At 37.3% G+C, this 20,971-nt stretch overlaps 1 protein-coding gene across 1 annotated transcript in view; it reads right to left on the bottom strand.

The window, feature by feature from the left end:
• The window catches only part of C1QTNF3 (C1q and TNF related 3), a 512,031-nt gene extending 491,665 nt beyond the window's left edge, over window positions 1-20,366 (bottom strand). Inside the window, exon 1 of the mRNA XM_044070220.1 lies at window positions 19,848-20,366. Coding sequence (XP_043926155.1) covers window positions 19,848-20,132 — 285 coding nt within the window. The 5' untranslated portion in view covers window positions 20,133-20,366. The remainder of the gene's footprint in view (window positions 1-19,847) is intronic.
• Between the last annotated feature and the right edge of the window lie 605 nt (window positions 20,367-20,971).

The following is a 20,971-nucleotide window of genomic DNA, read 5'->3' as shown; positions in this document are numbered from 1 at the left end:
TGGCACTGAGTTTTTAGTAAGAAATAGAACGTATCAAATACAAGGTAGATATAATTGTGAATCAAAAGCTGTAGTCTGTTTAATTAACTGTAAACTCTGTTTGGGCTATTACATAGGGAAAACTGAAAGAAAATTCTCTCAGCGCAAATATGAACATGAATATGCAATAAAAAAACTGAATATGAATAATGCTTTAGCAAAACATATTAATAGTCACCCAGACCATTCATTCACCTACACTATTATAGGCCAAGTTCTAATTGATGACAAAAAAGCATGGAATGTACTTTTAGAAACTAAAGAATTAGAATGGCAAGTGAGGTTGCAAGCAGACACTTGGCCAGGTATTAACGAGCGTAGCTCCATAGCACCTTTACTGAAATTAAAAGCATTAAAAAGAAATAAAATTTGCCATTATTAAAGATAGATCAAGAGAAATATAAAAACTGTTAAAGTTGATTATTCACAATAAATTGCTGTATCAATAGGAGAGGTGGTAGAGGTAAAAAGTGGCATAGAATAGACATATATATGTGCACAGTTTTTAGAATTTTAGAAATATATATATTTTTATGACATATTGACATTTAGGTGTAATGTATTTAATGGTTAAGTTAATTTATATAAAATAACAGATGTACATAAATTTTATATTTGCATTTTAAGTATTTTATATAAGAACATACATATGTTTATAGTAAGTAGGCTGCTGAGGGCAATAGGGAATTTAACATTTTTTATTTATTATTCGCTTTTTAATTGTTTATGTTAGTGAATGTGGCGTTGTAAGATGTATTGTTTGACTTGTACAGCAATTAATTAAGACAAAGGAAATTACATTATGATGACACCATTATTTGAAAGTTTAAAATGAACAGAATGTGTTAGATCTCTGTCTGATGAAGTATAATATTCTATTATATGAAAACGCTCACAACATGTATTTTGTTATTTGTAGAATAAACGCAGTCATTTCAGTAGGTCATTCATTCCTGTTTTATCTTTCAATACAGTACTTCGGTGTTTTTAAGTTTGTCTTTTTACTTATTATTATTATGCATTTCTTGGCATTTAGTTGAAGGTAGGCAGTGTGAATGATTTTGCCCTCATCCATTGCTTTGGTGACCTTCTTAAAGAAGTCCACCAGAGTGAGTAGACATGATCTGCCCTTGACAAAACCAAACTGGGTTGGGTCCAGTGTCTGGAGGTTTACTATATCTCTATTTATCATCTCCATGATAATTCTTTCCATGGCTTTACATATATGACTAGTGAGACTTATGGATCTGTAGTTTCCAGGGTCTGAAGATGGCCCACCTTTGTGCAGAGGGATGACTATTGCCTTTCTCCATTCATGAGGCACAAAGCCTGTTTGGAGGCTGCAGTTAAATACTAATTCCAGAGGCCCTAATAGGTCATGTTTAATGCTATTTAGAAGGCATCCTGGGATACTGTCAGGACCCATTGATGCAGTGTCCTTGGTCTTAGAGAAAGCATTAAGAACCTGTTCTCTCATGATAGTAGGAGAAGTTATATTCGATGATATTTCCTGAGGGAAGGTTGAGGGGGAGAGAGTTGTAAAGTTGGAGCTGAATTTATCAGCCAGGAGGTTTGCTATATCTTCTGGCTCAGTATACGTGGCTTCATTTACAATGAGCTCTGTACACAATTGTGTATTGCCTTTGAGGTTGCAGACATAGCTAAAGAATGTTTTGTGGTTGTCCTTAGCCTGGGAGGCCAAACTTATCTCAAATTTGGCTTTGGCAGAATTTATTTGTCCTCTGAGTTGTTTAGTTTAATGAGAGTGCTTTTATCCTGCTGGGTGCTGCACCTCCTAATTTTTACCATGATTTTCTTCCTCCTGTTATACATCCAACTGATTTTGTGGGTGGGTTTGTTTTTTGAGTTAGTTGTGTACTTCCTCCTGTTGGGTACAGCTGCCTCTATGCAGCTATTAACATGATTGTCCAGGGTTTCTGTGAACAGTTCTACATAGGCAGAAGTGTACTCCGGGTTTATAGGGGCTTAAAATCTTGCCAGGTTCTCACTTAAAAGCAGGCGGTTAGCCTTAGAATAGTTCTTGAATATTCTTGGTTTAGCTGGGTGTCTAGGTTTTATTTTTATTTCAAAGGAAACCATTTTGTGGTCTGACCTTATCAGGGAAGGCATTACAGTAGGGGGTATGCAGCACTCTCCCATATTAGTGAGGACCAGATTGAGTATGGTTGTACCCCTGATTGGTGTATTGACTATCTGGTCCAGGGGGGTTGTGTTTACAAAATCCAGGAATCTCTGTGCATGTATGTGTTATGCTGTATAGGATTCCCATTTAATAGTGGGGTAATTAAAGTCACCCATGAATATGGTATTGGGTTGGATGTTTAGTGTTTCTAATAAGTTTAAATACATGGTATGTGTTTCCTGGGTCATAGAGGGGAAACCTATAGCTTGCAAGGAAGTGGTATTGGATTTTACCTATGGTGATTTGAACATGAAGCAGCTCAAGTGCATTGTCCTGTTTGACCAGCCTAGAAGTATATTTATTTTTGATGCAAATAGAGACACCTCCACCTTTAGTCCCTGCCTGTGAAGTAGCTGGTCTAAATGTGTGAAAGGCATTATAACCCTGCACTCATGGTGTGCTGTCCACAGCTTTAAACCATGTCTCAGAGACTGCACAGACATCAGCATTCTCTAGAGTAAAGAGAGCTTCCAGGGAGTGGAGTTTTTTGCTTAGTCTCCAATTTGCTATGTCAGAAGTCCTTTCAGTTTGGCATTGCCGAAAAAAGGCACTATGAAGGAAGACAATGTTTTAGCTAATATTTGAAAGCCTAGAGGGGAGAGATGCAGACCATCCCTGGCAAAGCAGCATGGTCTGTTGACCATCTCCTTCCATGCTGACAAATATTGCACCCCCTTAAAATGACACCAGAAACTAAGCCAATTATTAAAGTCAATCATCTTTTGTTTGTATTGTGGAATCATCCTTAGAGAAGGTAAAATGATGCTCAATGCTAAGCTCATACCAGCCTGAGACACATATTCCAACAGATCTATGATGTCTCTCTTCATATAGTCTAAGGAAGTATGTCTCAGGTCATTTACTCCCACATGGACTATGACTGAGTCATATTGGTAATTGTGATCCAACAACCTGAGTGCATGCATAATGTATTGAATCCTAACCCCTGATAAGCAAAGTGACATCAGTGTGTCTCACAATGGAGTCTCCAATGACTACAATGTTGGATTGTGTGGTGATTTACCTTATGGGCTTAGGGGTAGAGGCTCCATGAGATGTAGCTCTATGTGTTGATGTGGGTGTTGTTTTGAAAGAGTGCATTTGGGGCTGCTGAGGGTATTTCTTATGTGTACTTTGTCTAGGTCTTTGTGGTTTAGGAAGGTTACATGTAAGTGCCTCAGTATATGTGGGCCTACATGTCTGCTTTGAATTATGCATGATGGGTGCAGCATGTGTACTACTGACAACCTTATTGACATTAGGAATACTTTTATGTGAGAGCTTTGCCTCCAGTGATGTTGTATAAATACAGCTCTCAAATACCATATCAATTTGTTTGAGAATTAACTGGCTGTCAGTAAACATGAGGCAATTTCTACATTGCCTCGTGATGCCCGTATCCACAAAGACAGTAATGGAAACAGTAGGAAAGTTCATATCCATGGCAACAAACCTTTTTTATTGATTAGACTGTTGGAGTGAGAATACCAATCACTATCAGGAGTATCCGGTTTGCAACTATGTGGACAGTGCTTGTCACTGCAAACTAGTTGTTCTGTGTGCAACTAGATATTGGAGAAATTTCAATTGTGCTTTTACAGAAAAAATGTTACTTAAGGTGTCTGGGTCTGTACAGAGCACTACTAAACACTTGAGGGGAAACAAATACATAGACCCTGAAAATTTAAGGATGAAGTATTTAGGCAGGTATTCTGAAGTTAGAAACAAATCAAGAAGTACTTACTGAAAACAAAGAATTAGCTTGTCAAGAATGATGAAAAGAGGGAATCGCACAAATTACTACTGCCTGGCTACTACTAATGCTGGTCTCACCACAACTTCACTCTGTTGGGACACAATGTTCCATTGCTTCTTCTGTCACCAGAAGCAAAATGTTAGCACCAATCCCAAGAAGATGGTGATACACAGTCTTGTCCCAGATGATGCAAGGGTCTGTAGGCTTGTAGCCTTTTTCTGGAAGATGTCTCAAATAACAACCAGACCAGCCAAGTATGTTAACCATAGACACTCACTCTCCAACCAGAAAGAGTGAGGAATCAATGCACTCTGCTCCTACTCTCACCAGGATCAGAATATAAGCACAGATTCCAAGCTGTCACCTATAAAGCAATTATTAGGCTTTCTGGTGATCAGCAGTCTCCTGGAAATGATGTCACTGTACTCCTTCTCTCACCAGGAGAAAACAGAAGCACTAATCCCAAGATGCCCTACAAATCCCAGTATCTGGGGACAGCTTATAAAAACACTTAAAAAGGAGAAGGAGAGTCCTTTGCCAAGTGTAACATGATCCCAAGGAGTGACAGACAGAAAACAATATCTCTTTCTATTTGATAAAACTGTGTCTGGAAATATCATCTAATAACATGTTGTCAAAATATGAGAACACTTTGGTGTAATGTAACTTCAAATGACTGGGTATGATTGACATGCATTTCATGAACACTGTGTGAGCTGACATGAGGTTGAATAGTTGGGTGCAAAGTTGACTCTGAATAGTTTCTATATGAAAGTGCAGGAATCTCCATGATTGATTTACTCTACATGTAAGTGATCATCTTTAAGGTCCAGAGTATATATCCGGTCTCCTCTCAATAAATATGAGAGGAGTAGTTGAAGGATGACCATATAGAACTCTTTTGAAACATATGTTTTAAAGCCAAGGTCTACAATGGCCCTGGTGGCTCTTGCATTTGTGGGAATTAAAAAGCACCTTAGAAAATACCCAAGTCATTGTTGGTACTGTAAAACCTTCTGAATGGTTCATTTTCTTTGGGGCCTTTTATACCATTTTTGATCCAGTTTTATCTGATTTGGCAGCATATCTGGAAATGGCAATAATGAGGCTAGAGTTGTGAAAAAAAGGTTAATTGATCTGACCTATGCCTCTGAGGTGATGAAAAAAAACTAATTAGGGGTCATGAGATTAAAATCTCCCCATGACCATCTATGTCTAGACAGAATTGGCTGGAAGTCAGAACTGTTGTGAGATGCTCTGAAGGTGTTTGCAGTCATGCTGAAGCCACATATGACAATAGTGTCTAGGCTAGTGATCATGTTAAACCACACAAAGAAGGGACGTTTCATCTCAAAGAATCCTGCTGTTGAAGCTGGGGCTTACAATGGAACCAAGATCTCTGCTGACTCCTCAGCATTCTAGTAATGAAGCATTGTTAATGATGGAATTTCAGTCCTGCTGTCACAAGGGGCTCTAAGTTCATATTAATATCTTTGAGGAACTCCTCACACTCTGAACCATGCAATGGTCATTTGAAAGAAGAGTTAGTGAAGGGCTACAGTGTCCACAGTACAGATGGTTAGAGACAGCAGTGTTGGCATACAATCCTGCTGTCTTGGTAGCCCTATGTCCTGCATTATAAATGAGATCACCTACAATTATTCTTGGCCCTTGAGCATTTCATTCAAAGACCCTTCAGCCACTTTGTACACAAAACATTGCATTTTATGCAGAAGGTCCCTCTGAAAATAAAGCATATGCACTAAATAGCTAATTTCCCTCAATGAATATGGTGGAGGATGTGACCAACATTTTTTCTACCACTCCATAGCACTAGTAGCACTCCTTATCAGTAATAGATGAACAACTGGATCCTGAGAAAAATTCCCCTTGAAGGCTACCATTGAAATAGCACTATCAGACTTAGGTGTATTTGTTCACAAAGAATACTCCTTGGGTGGATGTAATATTTAGTCGGGGGTCCTTGGAACCAAAGCTGAAGTTTCACAAATTTCTTACATGGCAGTTGTGACATCTTTAGTTATATCCACTCCTGTAGAGATGACATGTGGTGGCTATCCACCATAAATATGAAAGTCAATATGGCGACTCCTGACATTGTGAAAAATAAACTGCATTTCTAACAAAAGCAAACCAACAAACACAAAGGAATTTCAAAACTTGCTGCAACATCTTTCAAGCATTTAAAACATTCTGGTATGGTTTTCTTCACTCATATCCCTGCCACTTAAATATACTAACTGAGATTGCTGTACCTCAGACTAAATGGAATACTCCAAGGCAACCTAGGATCTGTTCTGCTATGAATTGATGATGATTGTATACCAACATAAACTGGACTAATTTCATGCAATCATAATTTTCATGTAAGGAGCCAGGTAGAGTGGAACAAATAAGAAGGTAAGCTCATAGTTTCATAGATTAGTAGTAGGCTAACTGCCCTTGTGGACCATTTTAAGCCTAGCTAATTAGCCCACATGAGAATCAAACCATGCACCTTGCATCTGTAAGGTAAACACCTTAACCATTATGCCAACCTCCCACCCTGGTGCAAGTGAGTGGAATATAACAGAATTTAGAGGTACCTACTAAGAACGTTTCTGCAACTGTATACTATTTATTTTGTCTGTATTTAGCAGGAGACCTGTAAACGCATGATTGATTCCACCATTTATGGAACATTCTAGATTGCTAAAGGATGTAATCTGGTGTATTGTTATTGATGTGTAGATGGCTCAGGAAAGATAAAATGTGTACCTTGGGACATAGGTTTTTCTCTGAATGTATGAACAAAGGGGGACATATAAGTTCATACTGGCTGATGCTGACCAAGATACAGGGGCACTTCGTAGACCAAGATAAAAGGATGTTTATGTAGAATAAGATGCGCTTGTCTGTACTCTTTTCTGATGACTGTTAGACTGATTTTCATCTATGCACCTGTGAATGCCCAGGTATGATAGGCTGAAACCACCTGAACTGCTTCTGCTTATCCTTCATGCCTCCCTCATTCCTATGGAGACAATTAATAAGTAATGGTCTGAAAGCACACACCTAGGATGATACAAGCAGCACATGGGACCAAGAATTGTCTGGTAGTTCAGTGGGTTTCAGCAAAGGGTCACAAGTCCTGTAGGTTAAGGACTGATCTTATTACTTATACAAGTGTAGGAGAACCCAAGATTGACTTAAGTAACTGAATGCAGGTGTAAGAATATCAAAATGTAGAGGATTATGATTGAGATCATAATAAGCTTGTTATGTGTTTGATACATGGATGTCAAGAAATTTACCTTGAGAGTAAAGCTTTGGAGGTGAATCTTGCCATCTATATCAAGAATACATAACTAGTTTATTATGATCAGTCAGTCCTGATCATAATCCTTTTTAGTACATGGAGCTTCAGCTGCTCTGATGTATAGAAAGAGTTAAAGAAAGAAAAAGTGTCAAAGCATGAGGTATTTTATGGTTTGAAAGTAGTGAAATACTTAGTGCTGCTACACAGACTGTCAGCAGATGTTAAGTGCATCTCTGAAAAGCTTTACAAGCTGTTAAATGCTTCAGTCTAAGTGTGTGCGTGTGTGTGTGTGTGTGTGTGTGTGTGTGTGTGTGTGTGTGTGTGTGTGTGTGTGTGTGTGTGTGTTAAACAGCAAGAAGTGTTTTACAACTTTAAATGCTGTTTTATCTTCTCATCATGTTTTGTGCTGGCTACTGTTTATGATGTACCCCACTACTAGAACATATGAATGAAGATTGTTGTGCTTAACACTATTTGTTATTCACCAGTTTGATGTCAGAAAGATGCATACAAGCTTGTCTTTTCTCTGATTTTGGAGCACAATGCCCTCAATGTACTACATTATTGCTTAAATTAGTCAGGCAATTGTTCTGCATGCCCTGGAATAACATCTGGTGAGAAGGTGTTTGCTTATACAGGTTACGTTGCTTATACTTATTGTACTTTTCTGCAGGGATAGCACCCAGATCTGGCAGGAAGGGATATTATGAGGGCAGTCAGAGTTTGGGCCAGACAGAGGGAGTCATTTGGGGTGGAATGAAGGATTTAAATCATACAGCAAACTTTGGGAAGAATTAAGGAACACATGGAAATTTGTTTTTGTAAGTACCTGAAAATTTGGAACTTATTCTGACAAAGGGCTGGAGCAACATTATTTTACTATATCTATCCCCTGAAACACATGACAATTTACGAACTTCATATCATGTTAACATATATCAGCAAAATGCATTTTCTGATAATTCCATTTGCAAAAGAGAGTTCAGGTGGGGGTCAAAAAGTGTGCCTACCTCTCTTACAAGTAGATTTAACTGAAAATGCACTCTGCAAAAGTAACAAATAGGGTGTATATATATATATATATATATATATATATATATATATATATATATATATATATATATATATGAGTGCTTCATTTTAAAAGTCATGAAACTGGAATAACAATACTATTCTCAGAACAGCTTAAGTATGGGAGTTAGGTATTGCAAGATATGCTACTGGAGCTGATGTAATTAGCATATGCTACTTAAGTTGCTAAGGTAGTGTGAGGACAGGACACTGAAGGGTTTGTTATCTAGAACACAAAGGTTTTGCCCCCTCTTTAACACTATTTTTGGAAATTGATAAAAAATAATGGTAGAAGCTTTTGGGAAAATATATTTATTGTACAGCAGAAAACATTTCTTTGAGTTATATTACAATAATACTTTCCACTTCCAATAGAGTAACTGCTGTTTCCTTCAGTGTCTCCTACCAACTGGTTTTGTAAAAAGGAAGCAACTAAAAGCTAGATCTATATCTACTGGTCAGGTAGGGGATGTCTGACTAAAGAAAGGAGATTGATGTACTGCAGGAAATGCAGGGACAAGACTTCTCAGTTTCCAGAGAGCTGCTACTTTGTACTATTTATTTTCCAAAGAACACATTGGGGTTCTTATTAGCCACTAGTCAGAAGTGATTCACATTCTTCTGGAAGTAAGATGTTCTGAGTGTGCTTTCATGGAGGCAGAAAACTACTTGAAATTTAAGCAGAGCTACTGATGAGCCACACAACGCCTTAAAGTGATAAGGTCCCAATGTGCTACATGAAGCATCGGAACATGCATTGCTTGTTTAGGATTTGCTCAGTATGTTTTACAGCTATTATTAGTTATATAATATATATATATATATATATATATATATATATATATATGGATCCCTATCACATGGTCGACAGGCCATATGATCGACACTCATTCACTCATTTGGTCGACAGTTCATTTGGTCGACAAGCAGTTTCAACTCCAGGGTCGCACAACATTGGAGAGGGGGGCAAATCTGCCTGTCGACCAAATGAATTGTCGACCAAATGTATATATATATATATATATATATATATATATATATATATATATATATATATATATATATATATATATAGATAGATATATTAATCAGTTATGTACTTCAGGAGCTACCTACCTAGGGTGGGCAGAGGTTAGAATATCTAAACCTCATGTTTAATTTTGTATGAAGAATTTTGAAGTGAATTGCATAATTGTCACCTGTGTTTGACAGAGATACTAATGTTACCATAATAAAGTCTGACCTGAGCTTTGACTGTTTGACAGTTATATGCTTTGTTTGATTCTGACATGTGAGTGCCATGGTAGCTGTGCATATAAATCCATGCTAGCTCATGCATTTATTTTCATATACACAAGGATATTGCTTCTATTTGGAAGCAGGGATTTTAACATGATGGTCTGACTGAAGCCATGATTTATTTCTTATCCAGTGGTTTGTAGAGCATTTTCCTTCTCCTCTTCTCATGAGCATTAAAACTAAACTGGTGAAGAATAGGTTCATACATACTACAAAAAATGTAACCACATTATTTGACTCAAACTTGTACTGCCTCCTGCCTCAGCCCCATCTGCACCTCACTCCAGGACATCCTTTACATAGTTCATCCCCTGAGCTTGTTAATTAATTGAATGATTATTGTGCACCATCCTGAACCATTTAATGTCTACACCAAACGCCCATGATGATGTAGCCTGTCATATAAAATATAATGCTCAAACCAAAGGTTTGACAAGTTTCATAGAGCTTGTGGAGTGGATGGGATCAGAAAAATATGATCAAGGTTGTTGTTGTTGTGTCTTTCGGCTTTTCCCGGTTAGGGGTCGCCACAGCGCAACTCCGGTCCGCTAATGATTGGCAGTAGATTTTTACGTGCCGAGTTGCCAGCTCTGACGCACAACATTCAACGAAGGTATGCCCATTCATGCATGTCTCCACAGAGAAAATGCTCTAGCTGAGAATTGATCAGGACAACATCTTACTGTGAGGCGACAACGCTACCGCAGCACCACCACCGCAGTTTTAAGTATAGTTCAACAAATCAAGATTGACCTAAGTTAGATAAATAAACTGTTTTATCAACAACAGTCCTTTCACTCTGATTACTGACATACTGAAAAAGAATTAGTGCACTAAAATATGTATGTTACAGAAATTCATTTTGGTACCATGTTTATTAGTTGAACAATGTTGCAACCCCAAAACCCCATGTAAAAATATTTCAGAAAAGATATTGACTGACTGCTATTTACCTAGTACATACACCTTAGTATGGGCTTTCTTTCCCTCTCTCTCTCTGTTGGAAATGGGTACCATCTTCAGAGGCATTTCCCAAAGATAAATTCAGTCCTCTTATCCTTGTTCTGAACAGCCTTACTTGTGACTTAGATGAAACCTACCATAACTATGTATGGAAATGATTTTAACTTCCAATAAAACCACTGTTTGCCTTCAGAAATAATTACAAATGGTCTTTGGTACTCTAAATCCAGTCTGATGGAACTGTTACATGTTTGGAAGAAAAACTGCATGAATACCACCTTATAAGGGTCTAAACATGAGAGCTGTGACATGATGAAAACATCCTGGAGGGACAGATATGTGTCTCAAAAACAACCCCCTCTCTGGGACAAGCTTCCTATTCACATAAAGCATGCAGTTTGGATCAATGTATGGGGAATCATAAATTCACTCCTGGGGTAGCACCCAAGTCCCTTATGGACAGGGGTTGTCTGTAAAATACTCAAAGGCATATGCACAAACCTAGGCCATCCTCTATCCCTTAGGGATCAAAAAACTGGTAAAATTCAGGTAAAGATGGCTAGGCTTGAAAGGGGTCTTGATCCCTTAGCACAGTAATCTCCTATGAACCAATGAAAATATCTAGACAAAGCCAAAAATTATAGGGGACAAGGGCCCAAAATCAGGGACAGATTTTACATTTAATTATAAACCTAGAAAGTTACTAGAAATACAGGATTTGCACTGTTATGCATTTTCTGACAGAAACCCAAATATCTGTGTTTATTTAATGACTTCAGTCCTCAAAGGTTTGTCAGAAAACAAAATTTTTATGAGAAACAGCCCAAAAATATAATGCAAAAATCTGTACATTTTATGAAAATCTGGACAGTTGAGAGGTATGCTTGGCATGTGTTATTACTTAAATATCTGCATATATAAACTCAGATTGGAGTTTAGTTTCAGAGACAGCTACCTTTACTTTAAGATGAATAAACATTATCTGTGACCACTTACTGTTTCAGACGAGAGGTGTTGTGGAAATAACACCCACTCGGGGATGTTCTGAGGCCTGACTCCACAATAACACACACCCTGGGGGCATTATTGCACTTAGAGACTGGGCTGTCTATAAAATTGTTGCATTTTACTTATTGATTGATTGCTTTATTTATTTATTTTTATTATTATATTATTTTATTTTGCATATTTTGATGTAAAACAGTTCCTCCATCTAAGCTTTCAAACATGCTGTAGTATATGTTAATGATGTTGGAGGAAGCATTTTATATCCAAAATATAGCACTTTAAAAAATATTCAAATATTTATTTTATTTTTTGGCCTTTTACTCCTAAAATGTTTGGTTTGTTGCCAGTCATTGGAGACAGAAGTTACTAAGTAATGACATACATTTGAGTTTCAGACTTTTCTTTCCTTCAGAAAATTTATGCTAACACAAATCCCTTTATTTAAGCAAGTTTATAATTTTATAAGAGCAATATTTAAAATCTGTTCCAATTTTTGAGCCTTTGTTCCCATTTTATTTTAGGCTTTATCCAGATTTCTTCAGTTGATACGTCCAGATATGCAAACCTTTTTACTGCTGCAGTGGTCAGTCTCATTCACTTTCTCTCTCTCTCACCCCTCCTTTCAGAAAATGCATGCTAACACAAAATATTCCTATTTTGAGCCTTTGTCCCCTGTTTATTTTAGGCTTATTCAGATACCTTGACCTAAGACCATACCTCTCAACTGTACAGGTTTTTGCAGAATGATTTTTGCCTTATATCTTTGGTCTGTTCCTCATAAAAATGTGTTTTTGATAAATCATGTCTATATTAGATAACCAAATGTTATCTTTAGCAAACTCTCACATGAGCGAAAATGCCGGTAATCGAACTTGGTATTGTGGGGGACTGCGCCCCCCACATCCCCTGCTAACTATATATTTCAACTCCAAGATCGCACTACAGTGAGGAAAGGGCAAATGTCCCACTCCTCACTGTACCATGACCCTGCAAACATCTTTTCAATTCCCAGCATTTTTGCTCATGTGAGCGTTCGCTAAAGATAACATTCGGTTATCTAATATAGACCTGATAAATCACTGGGATGATCTAAAGACTAAAGTCGCTAAATAATGATGTGTTTGAGTTTCATACTTTATGTCCTTTAGAAAATGCATGCTAACAAAGATCCTGCTATTCTAGCAACTTTCTAAGTTTATAAGAGCAATATTTAAAATGAGTCCTTACATCTGTTCATTTGTCCCCCCATTATGTCAGGTTTTGTACAGATTTCTTGTGGTAAGGGGCTGATGTTTAAGAGGTCAAGAGGTATGCAAACCTCTTATCTGCCAGGGGATTGCTCCATCGCTCTCACTATTCTCTGTTTCCCTCTCTGTATCTCTCTCACACACACACACACACACACACACACACACACACACACACACACACACACACACACACACTCAGTCTCTTCTGCTTTCATGCATGCATTCACTCACACATGCAGACAGAAACATAAACACGCATACATAAACATACACTTTTTTTCTGTTTTGCTCGATTAATCGCCCTCGCTTACTTTCATACATGCATACAGTCTCTTTCTATCACACACAGACACACACACACACACACACACACACACACACACACACACACACACACACACACACACACACACACACACACACTTTATTTTAAATTTTTTTCTTTCTTACTTTACACTTGCTAAACAGCAAAAGCACTGCTTAGCGAGTATAAAATAATGGTGGCCATTAGCTTTTTTTCAGTCCGAGCTCCACAGCAGCTTAATATGCTGCCGTGAAATGGAGGACTCGTTTTTCAGCAGGCATTACCTGTAGATTAACACCCTGCTGGAGAACATTTGTTCTCCAATCGCGGTGCAATTTACAGTTCGCCCATTTTCTAACAATAAGCACCTCCATGTCATGCTTGGATTTGATACACTGTGGCAGGCTGACGATAGTAATCACTGTGTTCTGCCTGAATGTCCTGCGCTTGGATAGGTTGACAGTAATTATGTCTACACTTTACTTGGATGTGTTACAATTTGACAGGCTAACAACAGCTAATAACAGTAGCAAGACAGAAGCTGAAAGACAAAAGATCAAGGAGGTCTTGCTGTCCCAAGGAACTAACTCAAGAGCTGTAGAAATAAATTCTGGAAGTCTCTTTCTGAATTTATTAAAAACTTCTGTTTAATCTTCTTTATTAAAAACTACCTATGTTTTAATAGCAGATGTCTCATGTCAGTGTAAATATCATACCATATAAACTTTCTGCCACCCTACAATAGACTCTATAATGCTTGTATATTCTATTTTTTGTGCAGTGCTGTTCTTTCTTCAGTGAATGACATCTGTTTGCTTTTGTATGATTTATTATGTTTCACTTCTTATTGCCTTGCTCCAGTTTTGTCCCTAGCAACATTTGTAGCAGTGTCAGACTAGAATTCATGCCTAAGGTATGAAATATATTTTTAAGAACCATGTCATAAAATCTTCTTGTTTCTTTCCTCATAACATTGTCCTTATTACAGATCTTATGCCAGGTACAGAGCAGATCTCCATACTGTTGTCTATGCCATGGTCTCCTCTCACAATGACTACTGTAATGCCCTATATCTAAAGCTTGTTGTGGCTTGAATATTTGGAACGGTACCTCAGTGCCATTATATTGTGCTCATTCTGAGTAGTCTCCACTGTAGCCAATTAGTTCTCAAATCAACTATAGCATTTTTGTAATAGTTTGTCTTGAACCCCCCCCCCCCCCCATTCTTGAGAGATACCAGCATGGCATCAGCCATCCTTTCTTCTCCATTCATCCACCATGGGATTGTTGGTAATTTCAAAGGAATGCTTGGAATAGTCTGATATCTACTTTTTTCATTATTAAGGACAGAGCCTTTAAAATATGCTGGCAGAATTACTGGCAGAGTCCTCAATCCTGAGCAGTTACACATGGTCCATTCATTTCTGCCTTTTTGAGTTGCCCTACAATGCTTTACCACTTTGGTAAGCTGATAAATTTCTCCCATAATGCTCAAGCACTTTAATAGAATTGTATGCATGGACTGGATCCCCGTCTTGCTATTTTAATGACATTTACTACCTTAATTTATATATCATTATTATTTTATGCAATATGCCTAGGTTATAGACACTATAATAATTCTGAACTTGAACTTAAAAATAAGAAAGGAATGAGATGGAGAGAAGAAAAGAAAGAATGAAAAAGAAAAAAAAAAGATAAAAGAAAACATCTAAGTATGTTATTGTGATTGCATGTAGGCTTGAGTGGATTTGCATATATAAGATTGTATGCACATTTAGATTTAATGATCAGGTAAAAGTCAGGTAACTAAAAAGATCAGTGGCCTCAAAAATCTTAGTTATCAGGAGAGACTGGCAGCCCTTTCTCTATAGTCAGTCTCTTACAGACTCTTCCATGGAGATCTATTTCTAGCTTTTCATGCCATGAAAAATCCAACCCTATTTGACCTCTTATTCATTCACAGAACTAATAGTACATCAAACACTCAATTAAAGGAACTAAAACTTTATTAGCAGATAAACAAGACACGTTGAAAACATGCTGACACAATAGATTCCTATCCCAGCATATCCCTCACCTCTGGAATAAACTTTCACTACATGACAAGTAGAGTAGAACACCTGCCAGCTTCAAAGTGAACCTAGACAACTGGATGGGCAGCATCAGATTCTCTCTTTCTTATCTTGTCTTGCCTTCCTTGAGGCTAGAGAGCAATTTTGAATAGGTTATTTTGGCTAGGCTTCAAATGGTCTGCAGACCGATTGCCTAATACTTACCTGTGAATCTATGAAGTTGTAATTAACTGTAGCAGACTGTAACTGTAATAGTGGACAGTGAAATATGATAATCACACAGAGGCCTTAATCGGAGTTGTCTTGATTAATACATTTGCAGTTGTTCAGTAAATGCCAGCAAAGTGCACTGTCAGTATCAAATATGGTGAACATCCTTCTATTCAAGTAAAAAGTGAGAAAAATAAGCTATATTTAAGTTCTTAAATGTTCAGTTTCACAATCTCTCATTTGATCCTATGCACTATGCTCAACTGTAAATGAGCAAACAGATAAACAAAATTATTCTCTAGGTATGAGCATATGACCAGGATCATTCATGCTCCAAAACCTGTTTTATCATTTCACTCAAGAATCAGTGAGCTCAAGGCAGATAAACATTCTAGATAAAGCACCAGACTGTCATGGATGGACACGGGCAGTTATCCACAAGCACCCATGGGCAATATAATTGCAAATTTACCTACTGCATGTCTTTGGGATGTGAGAGGAAACTGGGGCATGAAGCAAAAATCCATGATAAACCAAGAAAGACATTTGCACCCTACATCCCAGTGAAGAACCAAACTGAAGACATGAAATCAAAATTTCTTTCTAAAACAGTTCATGCCTTATACCTTAGATATGGTACAGCTGGTTTATATGCTGTTATATAATAAAGGGTAATCAACATTTATTTTATTTATTTATTTTACATTTGTTGACTGGGCTAGTCTGGCTGGATACATGTCCATTTTCAAAGGGTTCAAAAAATGTGAATGCTGATTGGACAGTCCAGAGTGCCCATTATAAAACAAATGTATCTGAACAGAAAAAAGTCTGGCCACCGGACTCCTTAATTATTCCACTTTCTATTCAAATATATTCTTTTAGCTGTGTATGAAAACATTTTATGTAAAACAGGGTAAACATATAAGGAATATCAACAATAGTCTACAAATGTTTTGACAGTTGAGGAATATGATTACTAGCCAGTAACCATACCTCTCAACTGCCAGACTTTTGCAGACCCTCCCTCATTTTCCTTATATATTTATCACATCCCACATAAACATTTTTATTACCTGATATATCGCTGAAGAGTTTTATCAATCAGCAATGCCAGACATTAGATGACACTTATGTTACAAATGAGCCATTCTGCCTTTTGTCCCCCTTATCATTTTTCATTAAGGAGAGAGACAATCTTCTTCTTGCTCTGCACTGATGTACTGTGCAAGTGTACAGACATACATGCGGTGTGCCTCTCCAGTACAACAGGGAGCAGCATAAGAGGACGAATAACACTAAAGTGTCATTATATAATGAAATTATTTAAGAAAGGTAAGTAATTTTTTTCTCAAATAATGTCATTGTTTAATAACAATAATCCATGACTGGATTTGGGTATCACAGGATTTACCAACTGCTGGATTTACTTAAGCACTCAGGCTTAGCACTCATGATGAAACCACACCAACTGTGGGTAAATCCTGTGATACCCACACCCAGTCATGGATTATTGCTTAATAACATTATGACTGTACAAGAGCATGTAATTTCTTCTTTACTTTGTTACTGTACATTCTGATATCTATATCTGACTAAGATAATTTCAGACGGCAACTGCTAATTAGTGTTAAAATTCTTGCAAACGTAACTTGGCAGATAAATTCATTTTTCTACTAATTCCTATTACAATCATACAACATTTTCTAACTTATGCAGTGGTCATCTTATTGTCATATCGAAAAAGCAAGGAATCATGTTGTGAAAACACTACACTACATGCAACCACTGTTCACCCTCAATCCATGAATGAAAGACTGCTATTATGCTGCTAGCTGTAATACTTTGGTCAGACTAAAGAAAATGTTAGGTTCCAGGAGCTTGTTTGTAAAATGTAGGACAAATGAAGAACTGACATCTCTGCAGCAGACAACTCTGAAAAGTCACAAAGTACAGTTGGGGGCAAAGAAGCTGCAAAGGCAAAAGCATCATGTAATAGCATTTTAGAATATATCATGCAGTCCATTAAGCACAGCAACTGGAGTGGTAACTGTTTAACAGAAATATATACTTTTTCACCCATACTGCTGGGAGACTTCTGACCAAGCAAAGAAGAGTGCTGCAGAATATATAATGCAGCACGAAAGTAACAATAACCAGAATATAAGGTATTTACTGGTTAGGTCTCAATACTTCACACTAAATGTTTAATCACAGACACATACTGAAGGATGGTGCATTAATGTCTTGTACTGCTCATGACCTCCACAAGCCAAACATTTACAGTTACAGACTTTGATTCTACTACATCTATCAGAAAGTCAACTTCTGTATCTGTCAGGACAGGTTGTCTTCCCAAAGTGTATGTACTCCACATACACACAAACACACACACACACACACACACACACACACACACACACACACACACACACACACACACACACACACACACACAAACATAAACATATACACAAGTGCACACATGTGCATGCACATACACACTTATACACACACACACACACACACACACACACACACACACACATATACATGCATATGCATGCACATAAATATGCTCACATGCACATAAACACGCACGTACACATGCACACAAGTGGACACACACTTGCATGCATGACACACACACACACACGCACACACACACACACGCACACACATACACACACGCACACACATACACACACACAGTCTGCTGTATACACTAAGCTTATCAGGTTGTCTATATACATATATCTCCAGTAGTACCAGTAGTGAAATAAAGTGCACCCTTCAGTTCTCCAACATAGAAGTGTGGATGGTACCATCACCAAAAACTATTTGATTGAACTAGTCCCCTTTGTAAAGTTATCTAGTACAGCAGTCCTGATGTGGTCACCTCTTATCCCACTCCTTCCTTTTTTTGCTGTTTATGACGATGACCTGAATTTAAATCTTCTCAGCTGGAATTTACAGCACCCGGGATGTCACATATATATATATATATATATATATATATATATATATATATATATATATATATATATATATATATATCCCTAATTGTGAGAGACATTCCTGATTCTTATGACATACTTCAGCTTTCCCCTAAATGGTCTACTTCTGAAATTTCTTAATCAGAGAAACAAATCAAAGAATAACTTGCAAAAACAGTTGCACAATGTAATTCAACACAAGCTGTTGTGTGCCCATCAAGCTATTTAATCCTCACAGGTTCAAAACTGGTGATCATTTCCCAAACATTTCTTCCCTGACTAATGTTAAAAAAATGCTTCGTCCTCACTTCATAATTTTTAAGAAAGCTTGAAACTGTTTTTTCTTTCTCTAGAGATGTAGCCAGGCAAACTCTTTGTACTCTAAAGAGTACATTTTTCTGAACATATTAAAAACATTGGGGCTTTATCAAGCCATATCATGTCTGTAACCATCTGGATTAATGTCTCAAAAACATGTATATAGCTTGCTTACGGACAGGATTAAAAATCTGAAAACAATACCTCTAATAGTTTTTGACTGAGCAGTTAAAAATGTTACACACATTAAGTTGGGGGGGGGGGGGTAACAGCTCGAGTGATATGACCATTTTAAATGCCAGGTACACTTGGAGGTAGCGATAAGCATCCATGAGTACAAAATGGAATTCACTGGCTACACCCCTTATACAAAGTTGAGCTGTCCAGTAATTTAAGTACATGCACTGAAAACAATGTCTATACTTGTAAAACAATGTACTCTGCTTTTCAAAACAGGTTTGCTAAGTGCACACTGTAGTCTAGGGTTCTAATTAATAAAACAGATGATTGGCTTGAATCCTACAGTTCCTTCTTGGAGAGTGAGTGACTATGGGTAAATGAAGTGATAACTGCATTGCCAGGTCATGCATAATAGCAGCAATAACCTACGAACATTTCTATAGATGGCAGTATTTTTTACTTTCCAAATATTGAAAGGCCTCAGATGTTTTCATATATAGCATCAATTACTGGATTTTATTTAAGCCCTGTAAACTTGAGTCAAGGAAATTCTGTTTCATCTCAATTGATAGTGGATTTACTGCTAAATCAGTTAGTTCTAGCTCCTAGCACTCGACTAAGCTTATAGGCAGATGAGAACTCATTGTACCTAAGCACTGACAGAGTTAATGGTTGTGGAATGCACATCTTACACAGACCACATCACTAACAGCAAAAACACAGAAAATGGTATGCAATGCAACGTATTAGTGAAATCTCAGTTAAACATTTCATATATATGGCATGTCATGTAAAATGTGGCCTATATTAAGCTGTTCTTTAACTCTTATTATTTCCATATAAAATGAGTTCCAAGTACCTGGACTCTACCATTTAAGGAGGTGTGCTCTAAATCATCTACCTCAGGCCACAGGCCTACTGCCTTTGTGGAAGTGCTGTTGGAATCAGTCCCATTTAAAGAGTTACTTGGCTGTCTCTTTGTCTCCCTGTTTGAAGGTTTGAAAGTCTGCTGGTGGCTTTGAACTACTCTGGCCACAGCTCTACCATATCTTCTGCTCACCTCCATTTCATCTTCTTGGCACATGTCGAGCGGAAGTAGAAATAGCAGCACTAGGTAACATTTGGTGAATGCTACCAATGGCATACTGTTCAGTGAAGAAAGAAATGAACTCCAACTGCTTGAAGTCTGGACAAAAATTGTGGCTGTATGCTTTCAGTCAATATACTACTCTCTTGCTGAAGCATGCTGTGATGCAGGAGATTTTTATACTATCTAAATGAGCAATGCAGTAATCATGCAGTTGAGTGACGAGAAAGCTGTTGGCCAATGTCTGCTTCTCCCATTTCAGCCAAAACAAGTGCATTTATGATTTAGTGAACAGAAGGGTTAAAAACAATTAGCTGTGCTTCAGTAAAAGCCTAATCAATTTCAACGGTCTGCAAAACATCCGCCTTTCCCAAGATTTTAGATTGTCTAGTCAGAGAAAGATTAATGAACACAACACCTTTTTCAGAATGTTTTTATTTAAGTGTGAACAACTTCCTGGAAACTAAGAACATGGAACTAATGAAGTATTTTCACCAATTAGACACGCAAACCTTACAAATTCTCAGAGTATAGTGTGGTAAGTAGTTCTTGCGTTGAATAAGAAATGCAATTGTTCATAAACTGTGAAAATCAAGTATTATATCAACAGCTTTTAAATAAACCCTGATTCTGTGATCTGAATGGTGTCAAGATTAAGTATTTTTTTACTATAACAAAACAGTGGCTAATGGCTTATTTAATTACTTAATAAATAGCAATAATATATCACATTAATATTTTTCTTTCTAAAGCTCACACAGAAAAATCATTTGGACAGTTTAACAGATAGGTAGAGAGAGAGATAGCTAGATAGATAGATAGATAGATAGATAGATAGATAGATAGATAGATAGATATAAACTTGCACATGAGACAGAACTGTGTGTGACAAAAAT

This window comes from Protopterus annectens, chromosome 1.part0 (genome assembly GCF_019279795.1).
Source record: "Protopterus annectens isolate FY-2018-M chromosome 1.part0, PAN1.0, whole genome shotgun sequence".
Taxonomy (NCBI): Eukaryota; Metazoa; Chordata; order Ceratodontiformes; family Protopteridae; genus Protopterus; species Protopterus annectens.
Note: the sequence above shows the minus strand (reverse complement) of the source record. Positions and strands in the feature narration are given on the sequence as shown.